The 9,220-nt window shown below is 59.4% G+C and overlaps 1 protein-coding gene across 1 annotated transcript; it reads left to right on the top strand.

Annotated features, from left to right (window-relative positions):
* Positions 1-658: 658 nt before the first annotated feature.
* CEBPA (CCAAT enhancer binding protein alpha) lies at positions 659-3,230 on the top strand. The gene has a single exon (XM_061172955.1). The coding sequence runs from the start codon at positions 762-764 to the stop codon at positions 1,833-1,835; it is 1,074 nt and encodes a 357-aa protein (XP_061028938.1). The 5' UTR covers positions 659-761; the 3' UTR covers positions 1,836-3,230.
* The last annotated feature ends 5,990 nt before the right edge of the window (positions 3,231-9,220 follow it).

Below are 9,220 nucleotides of genomic sequence, written 5' to 3'. Positions count from 1 at the left end.
GCGGAGCGGGAGGAGAGGTACTTTTGCGCGGAGTCGGTGAGGACGCCTGGAGATCAGAGAGAGTCGCAAAATCCTCTGCCCTCGGCCTCTCCACGCGGCAGTGTGCGCTGGGCCGCACGTCCCAAACTGCCCCCCACCCCTTCTCTACGCCGCCGCCTTCCAGAGAGCCCGGACCCGGACAGGACTAGTTCTAGCTTTTAAAGCGAGTCCGCGCCAGAGAAGCTCAGAGACCAAGACTTGCCCCCCCCGGCCCCCCCCCAACCAATCCCACCCCCCTGCGCGGCGCCTGGGTGCTCCCGGACTCCCCGACCGTTGGCTGGAGTTGGGTGCCCTGCGGAGGCTAGAGGAGGGGGCCCTACCAACCGACCACGTGTGCGCGGGAACGACAACTCTGCCGAGGGTGGGGCAACGCGCGCCGGTCGTGGTTCGGCTGGCGGCGCAGGAGGTAGTGGGCGTTGCACCGCGGCCCCTCCCCGCCAGCGCTGCGCTCTCGCCTCACTCGCCGCCCTCTGCAGACCGCAGGCGCTAAGACCCAGGAGGTGCTGCTCCGTCGTCGCCGAAGGTCCACGGCGGGTTTGGACACTAGAGGGCGACCACCAACCCGGTATAAATGCGGGGCCCGCGCGGGCCTGGCCATTCGCGACCGGTAGCCGAGCGGGCGCGAGCGAGTAGGGGCTCCGGGTGGGCGGCGGCAGCAGCGGCGCCCCGCGCAGGCTGGAGGCCGCCGAGGCTCGCCATGCCGGGAGGACTTTAGCTCCCCCATGGAGTCGGCCGACTTCTACGAGGCGGAGCCGCGGCCCCCGATGAGCAGCCACCTCCAGAGCCCCCCGCACGCGCCCAGCAGCGCCGCTTTTGGCTTTCTCCGGGGCGCGGGCCCCGCGCAGCCCCCAGCCCCACCTGCCGCCCCGGAGCCGCTGGGCGGCATCTGCGAACACGAGACGTCCATCGACATCAGCGCCTACATCGACCCGGCCGCCTTCAACGACGAGTTCCTGGCCGACCTGTTCCAGCACAGCCGGCAGCAGGAGAAGGCCAAGGCGGCCGCGGCCCCCGCAGGAGGCGGCGGCGACTTTGACTACCCGGGCGCCCCCGTGGGCCCCGGCGGCGCCGTCATGCCCGGAGGGGCGCACGGCCCCCCGCCGGGCTACGGCTGCTCGGCGGCCGGCTACCTGGACGGCAGGCTGGAACCCCTGTACGAGCGCGTCGGGGCGCCGGCTCTGCGGCCGCTGGTGATCAAGCAGGAGCCGCGCGAGGAGGACGAGGCGAAGCAGCTGGCGCTGGCCGGCCTCTTTCCCTACCAGCCTCCGCCGCCGCCGCCACCACAGCACTCACACCCGCCGCCCGCTCACCTGGCCGCCCCGCACCTGCAGTTCCAGATCGCGCACTGCGGCCAGACCACCATGCACCTGCAGCCCGGCCACCCCACGCCGCCGCCCACGCCCGTGCCCAGCCCGCACCCAGCGCCCGCGCTCGGCGCCGCTGGCCTGCCAGGCCCCGGTGGCGCGCTCAAGGGGCTGGCCGTCGGGCACCCAGACATCCGCGCGGGCGGCGGCGGCGGCGGCGGCGGCGCGGGCAAAGGCAAGAAGTCCGTGGACAAGAACAGCAACGAGTACCGGGTGCGGCGCGAGCGCAACAACATCGCGGTGCGCAAGAGCCGGGACAAGGCCAAGCAGCGCAACGTGGAGACGCAGCAGAAGGTGCTGGAGCTGACCAGTGACAATGACCGCCTGCGCAAGCGGGTGGAACAGCTGAGCCGCGAACTGGACACGCTGCGGGGCATCTTCCGCCAGCTGCCCGAGAGCTCCCTGGTCAAGGCCATGGGCAACTGCGCGTGAGGCGCGCGGCGGCGGGACCGCCCTGGGCCGGCCGCTGGCTGGGACCCAGGGAGTGGTTTCGGGTCGCCGGATCTCAAGACTGCCCGAGCCGCGCAAGCCAGGACTAGGAGATTCCGGTGCAGCCTGAGAGCCTGGCCTGCCGCGCGTGCCCCTGGCCTTCCTCTGCGCCCGACACGGTGCGTCTAAGATGAGGGGTCAGACAGAGAGGAGAAGCGCCGCGGGGCAGAGCCGGGAGCCCGGCAACTCTAGTATTAAAGGAATAACCCTGTGCCTTGGAAACGCAAACTCACGGCTCCGATTCCTACCGAGTAGGGGGAGCAAATATGTGCCTTGTCATTTTATTTGGAGGGTTCCTGACCCCGCGAGAGAAGAAGGGGTGCAGGCCCCCCCCACCCCCGGCAGGAGGAAGGTTCAGGGAGCAGAGATCCCGATAAGCCGGCCCCAGCCGCTCCTGAGCGCCTATCCTTGGAGGGGAGGAAACACAGGGACTTGGGGCTTTGAACCTAAGGTTGTTCCCCTAGTTCTACATGAAGGTGGAGGGTCCCTAGTTCCTTGCCTCTAAACTCCCAGCCTGCAACAGGCTGGGCTCTTCTGGGCAGAACTCACTGAGATGGGCGTCACCAGGTGACCAGTGGGAGCCTCCGGCCCCCAGTCAGATCAGAAAGCCAGGTCGTGGGTTAGGTATGAGGACGTATGTTCATGGGAGTGGTGGCCTGGTGGGAGAGGGGAACCTAGAGATCTGGTCTGGGGGTTAGTAGGGGGTTGGTGAAGGGACACTGGGACCATCAGCCTTGTCTGTACTGTATGTCGCCAGCATTGCCATACAAACATGAAGCACAATCAGTCCATCCCAGAGGGACCGAAGTTATGAGAAGCTTTCCAAATATTTTGCTTTATCAGCCGATATCAACACTTGTATCTGGCCTCTCTGTGTCCCAGCGGTGCCTTGTGCAATGTGAATGTGCACGTCTATGCTAAACCACCATTTTATTTGGTTTTTGTTTTGTTTTGGTTTTGCTCAGATACTTGCCAAAATGAGACTCTTCGTCAGCAGCTGCAGGGAGGGTCTGCGGCTCTCTTTCCTTTTGGTTTTGGGATTGCTTTTGCTCCCAGGGGAACCGAAGAGGCGAGGTGGGCTTCCCCTTTCCCCTCAGCTTTCCCTGGGGGTAGCTGTGGGCCTCGGTCCCCTCCAGCCCGGGCTGCCCACAGCTTTGTCCCCCGCAGAGGCCCTGGCTCCCGGTCTGGAAGGGAGGCGGCCTCAGCCAGCACTCACAGATCAGATCGCTGGGCCTGGGAGCAGGGAAGGCTGGCTTGGTTCTCTTCTTCGGGGAGAACATAGAGTTTCATGCTAGATGTTTTATGTATTATATCTATAATATAAACATATCAAAGTCAGTTTTGGTGTCTTTTTAAAACCAGAAAAGCTACTTCCAAGGTTTTCTGTGGGCCAGGTCACATTTGTAAATAATCACAGCATATTCTCTGGCTGAGAGCCTGACTTTCATTAGCTCTCCACCCATCCTGAGCCCCTCTTTACATTAAAGGGGTGACTTCTCCCAACCAAGGCAAATAAATGGCAGAAGGAGGACGAGGCTCCAAGCTGAGAATGCCAAAGCCTGAAGAGTCTCTGGGCGTGTGGCAGGGGGAGGGGTGTGTGGGGTGTCACGGGGCCTTGGTGTGGCCTCTCATCAGCCCCTGGGAGGAGGAGAGGGACTCGGAGGGGGGGCCTCTGCCTGAAGTTGCCGCGGCCTCTTTGGGACTCGGGCAGGCCTGCCCCAGGGTTCCAGGCTCCAAGGGCCCTTTGACCACACTTACTTCCAGATCACTGACAGCTCCAGCTCTGGAGCAGCGTTGCTCACACCTTCCTTTGCCCCAGCCCTCCGCCGGGACCGTGGGCAGGCAGGTAGAGGCCACAAGCGGTAGGACCCTCCACCCCTCCCCGCTAGCTCTGGCCCATGTGGCTGCAGCCTATCCCAGCGGGGCCCTGAAGGGAGACCTCTACCCAGCCTTCCTCACCTGCCCTGCCCCAGCCCACCCAAGAAGGGGGACCCACCACAGGCCTGCGCGGGATGTCTGGCCCTTCCTCACCTACTGCCTGGCAAGGAGCCAGCCCCAGCAACTGCTTCCCCACTGTGCCCACCCTGGACCAGGCCCCCCACTCCAATGACCGCCCCGTGAGGACAGGCACCCGGAACCCCCTTAGCAGCGGTGATGGCCAACCAAGGGAGGGCACGCCCTTATGCCTGAAAGCACAGGGCCTTGGGGGGAGGCAGCCCAGGAGGCTGGCAGGGCTTTCAGAGTTGACCCTCTCTGAGGGTAAAAGGCAAAACCCTTTACCTTCTGTTTTCACCTGCAGAGCGTTCATTTGGGCAGCTGACAGTATATGCCAATGCGGGCTGTGACCGTTTCAAGAAATTACACATTCTTTTTAAATTCTGAAAGCTTTTGCTTCACCTGCCTGTGTGGTTAGCGGGGTGACTTGCCCCCTTCCCGCCCTACTCCCCCACCCCCTCGGCCGCCCTCTGTCTCTCCGTCCGGTGTCTTGCCTCCTCCTCACCCATGGCCGCCCTTGGCGGAAGAAAGGCCGCGAGCCCCGGTGAGGAGGAGGCAGCCTGCCCCGCCGCCTGGGAACCAAGGACGCAGAGCCCCACCGCCTGCCTAGAGGCCTGGGGCAGGCCACAGCTTGCTAGGCCCCAGCAAACCCTCTCTGAGTTCAGTGCTAATTCCAGTTTTTCTTGTTTGAGGGGGCCAAGCCTCGGCTTCCCCCTTTGCCCCCAGAACAGATCCCAAGACAAGTGGGGGAGGGGCACCCCTCTTGCCCTCACTCCTCCCCCTCCTGTCCCACTGTCCCATCTCCAGGGGATTCCTCTTTCAAAGCTGTCAGCTCACAAAAGGGCAACGCTCCTGCTGCAGATCCTGAGGTCCAAGGCAGGCTTTTTTGGGGGCAAGTCAGCCCCAGGAAAGGGATGGGGCCAGTGGGGTCCCCAGTAGACAGAGGAGCCTGCTTGGGGGGAGAGGGCAGCATGGGGTGAACCTGCCCAGCACGTGCTCTGTGCCCAGCCGGAGGGGTCCCCAAGTGGGTAGCTCCTCACCACCCACTGCTTCCTGAAGGGCTCCCCACGGTTCCCCTCCTGACTGCAGCCTTCATGAAGACCCACTTCAAGAGCCTGGCACCGAACACACCCCAAGTATTTACTGGATGCCTACTGTGTACCAGGGGAAATGAACAGCCTTGTGGACCCAAGATGAGCTTCAAGGGTGACAGGGCAATAAGGGGAAGTTCAAAGTGTGAATAGAGGCCACCAAGGAAGGCTTCCTGGAGGCAGCAGCTTTGACCAAGACCTGGCCATGGACCAAGTCCAACATGCCTGGATGCCTCTCTCTTGTACTCTCCCATGGGAGGCAACAGGGACCTCACGTCCTCAGTAGGCCACTCGAGCCCAGTGTCCCCTGAAAGCACTGTTCAGGAGAGCCAGCCTCCAGGGAAGGAGCAAGGGCAGAAGGGAGAGAGGGAAGCGTCCCTTTGCACCAGATGCCTCCTAATGGTTGAGCAGTGTCACAATGTCACCCTTATCTCTTGGATCTCCTGGGAATCTGTGAACATGGGGTTTGGCCCTGACACCCGTGATGAGCCATTGGGACTGGTGAGGAGTGTCTGCCCCTCCCAGGTCTTCCGCTCCCTCCTTCCCAGGCAGGAACCTGCCAGGCCTCCTCCAAAAGCCTCCTCCTCATGGGAGGAGAGGGGGCAGTGGGGGGAGGAAGCGGGAAGCCACTCATGGAACAGGTCAAGGGGGAGCAGAAACCCGGACCTTGCTCAGCCATGAAGCCTCACCTTCCAGGCACCCTCGGGCCTTCCACAGACATGGGGCAGCATCCTTGCCCCGGGCAGAGGCGATATCCCATTTCTTTCTTTCCTATGCTGGCGGGAAGGGCAAGACTTTCCTCTTCTCTTCTTTAAATGAAACTAAACCACAAGCACCTTTGAAAGATTTCTTGTCTCTGTGAGAGACTTGTGCTATCTCCCTTCTCTGGACATCCCTGCTTCTCCCCCTCCCCCATACCCCGTCTGTGGATGGAGGATTTGACGTAAGCAGAGACACAGGAAAGATACCAGGGGAAATTCACTATCAAAGCATCCTAGCCCCATCCCAGAGCAATTAAAAAGCCAGATGGAATCTCTGGGAAAACGGCATTAATAACGCAAACAATCTGTGCAGGCCGGCAGGGACCCAGGGGCTGTGGGCGGGGGCGGGGGGAGGCTGGGGTGCTGGAGCGTGAGCTTAAAGCAAGGTCTCAGCCACGTTGTGGCTAACCAGGGATGGGGCCATCACAAAGAGCATGTATGCCTAGGTCTGGCCACAGCTGGGTTGTCCCCTCTAGCCCCTCAACGGCCCACGGTGCATCCTGGATCCTGGTCATTGTAGACAGAGCCAGACAAATGTGGAACCCATTACCCAGGCAGCCACAGCCTCGGCCAGCCCCATTCTGGCACCCAAGAGCTTTGCTTCTCTTCACTTTTATTTGTATTTATTATTTTTCTAGCCTTCTGACCCCACCCATCTGAAACAGACCTCCCCAGGTGCATGTCTCCCAAAGATGCTCTTCCTCTTCATTAGCAGTGTCCAAACCTACTGCCCATACCTGAGAACAGCGGGTCCCCACTGGGGTTGGGGACCTAGTGGGGCCTGAACCCCAGGGGCTCCCCTTAGATTACAGAATGGCAGGCAGTTCTGGCAGGACCAGCTGAGCTCTCAGAAGCTGGCATGGTTGCTAGGGGAGCAGGGGTCCATACCGCCTGGCGGCCTTGTGGGACCCAGAAGGGGCTGAATGAGAACCACAGGAAAAGAACCTTCTTCTAGGCAGAGCCAAGGCAGAGTCTTCCATAGCCCCATTTTTCACACCATGGTTTGGAGCCCCACCCAGCGTGGACTTAAAGATGTGGTTTTCTTATATCCATCAAGTTGGGATGGGAGTTTGTGTTTTACAAACATCCTTTGTTTCTTACATACCCGAAGAGCCACTTTCTGAACTTCATCTTCTCCTTCCCTGTCCCCACCCTCCACCCTCACCCTCACCCTCACCCCCCCTGGAAACTGTTCTCCCCAAGGTCACCATGAGCTCCGGGAGTCAAATCACATGAACTCGCCTGGGATCCTGCCTTTCTTGGCCTCTGGCTGAATTTGGCCCCAGTGGACGTCCAGTGTCTGGCCCACAGCAGGTCTTCAACATGTGTGTCTGAAAGCACAGATCTCTCTGCAACTCATCTCTCCCCTTTAAAAAGCATCCACACCCTCTCCTCTTCATGCAGGGGTCTGTGGGGTTGGCCTGAGGTCCACCAAGCAGGGGTTTGAGGGTTGGGAGGCAACACAAGGGCACCGGAGATAAGGCTCCACTGTGCCGGCCCTCTTTAGGGGAGTTGTTGCTTCTACAAAGTTAATTTTTAAATGCAAGAATCCTAAGAAAGGTAACTTATCCAGTTCTAGATAATCCTCAACACCTCTGAGTGATTAGCTTACCACCAGGTCTAGCCAGGCCCCAACAAGATGGTCATGCTCGTGGGGAGTGTACAGGGAGAAGGTGGGATTCCAGGAGGAAGGGGGAGAGGAGGACGAGGCAGTGCAGTGCGCCCCAAGCCTGCCAGGGCTGCTCAGAGACGCCGGGCAGCTGGGGCCACAGCGTTTCTGCTGTAAAGGTCTATCAGCCTTTGTGTCTCCCCTTTTGTGTCTCTCTAGGATGACTGGCAGTCATTTTTGACAGACTATGGCCCGAGAGTGGGAACATCAATGACCAAATGTGGTGGCCTAGGGCCAGGACACGTCACCCGATGACCAAGACAGGGTTGAAAGGGAACCATCAGGGCCAGTCCCAAGCCCTCTTGGATACGAAAATAATTCTGCTTCTTGGCAAGTGGCAGCCAGACTTTCACCAGAAAGCAAGCCTGTCCTTCCTGAGCAGCCCCTGGTCCCACCCTACCCAGACAGGGAAGACTTAGCGAGTCCGCCCCTTCCCCCAGCCAACCTAAGCGCTCTCCCCTCTCCCCGGTGCCCCCAGGAATCTGAGCTGCTCTGGCTGGTGAGGAAACGTGGCTGATTTATGGCGGCCCTTCTTGCACGCACTCCGGGCAGTCATCTCGGCTGGATGTGACAGCACAGCTCCTACCCAGAGAACGTGGACGAGGGGTGTCAGGGCTGGGGTGCCTGCCCCAAAGGGAGCCACTGTGGCCTTCAAAGTCAGGTTTGGACCCGTCTGAAGTAGCCTCCTCAAGTGATTTACAATTTGCAAACACGTTTTATTCGATTCCTCAGTTTTGCTGGAGCAATTACAGTGACTCAGCATGACAAATCACTCCGAACACCACGGTGTCTACGCGCTGTTAGGAAATGTGTTTGCTTCACTATTTTGCCTGGTGCGGCAACGTTTTAAAAATAGACTCATTCACTGTACTTGAAGGCAATTTGTTCCAAATTTTCCCACTAATTTGATTTTAATCTGATAGTTAAAATTCGTGTGACCACATTCCCACTGATTTATAGGGAATAAGCCTTACCTGGCAGCAGTTTAATTGGCCTTAACCCAGGAGTCCACAGGACAAAGGATTTATCCTCGGACGACTGGAAGACACTCGAGTGTGTACTGCTTAACTATACGTCTAATTCAGCCTTGCAAGTGCCACTCGCCTGGGGCCAGTAACAGTGAGTGTGGGCTAAAGACCACACTGCTCTTCTGCAGAGCCCTGGCACACAGTAGGTCAATGGTCCTTGTTGAGCAGATGCATCCAGCCCAGCTGTCCTGGCGTGATGCACCCACCGCTGAGCTGGGTGCTAGAGGAAAGCAATTTGTTCACGCGTGATAAATAGAAGTTTCCTCTTTCTCCCATCCTGTGATCGGAATGGGCCACGGGAGGTGTGCCTGTGGCACCGGCACCAACCAACTCCTGGCTTTGCCTCTTACTGTCTGTGGGGCCCTCACCAAGTCTCTTCATTTCTCCGGGCTTCCGTTTCCTTTTATGCAAAACATATGCAAAACTAGCCCCACATCATCCAGTTGTTGTGAAAGGTAAACAGGCAAAGCTTGTGAGACGCTTGGCTCCGTCTAAGGAGATTGCCATCGCGGTGTGTTAGGGCAGGAGGCAAAGTGGGCACAGAGGCCACGCCCAGCCCCTGAAAACTCTCCTGGAAGGAGACGGTCGTCTGGATAATTTAGGGCAAAATCCTTGTACCCAGAATAACCAAGTTACTGAAGTCATTTTACCGTTGCTTAGATTTTTATTTTTTCCAGGATACCTTCCATTTGCTTAGGAAACACTTAACAAGTTCCTCCTGGGTGCGCAACCCTCTTGCCAGTGACCTTGAAGGCTGAGCCGGAGGTCAAACCCTCCTCCACTG

This window comes from Eubalaena glacialis, chromosome 18 (genome assembly GCF_028564815.1).
Source record: "Eubalaena glacialis isolate mEubGla1 chromosome 18, mEubGla1.1.hap2.+ XY, whole genome shotgun sequence".
In the NCBI taxonomy this organism is placed as follows: Eukaryota; Metazoa; Chordata; class Mammalia; order Artiodactyla; family Balaenidae; genus Eubalaena; species Eubalaena glacialis.
This window is presented reverse-complemented; position numbering and strand designations above follow the sequence as displayed.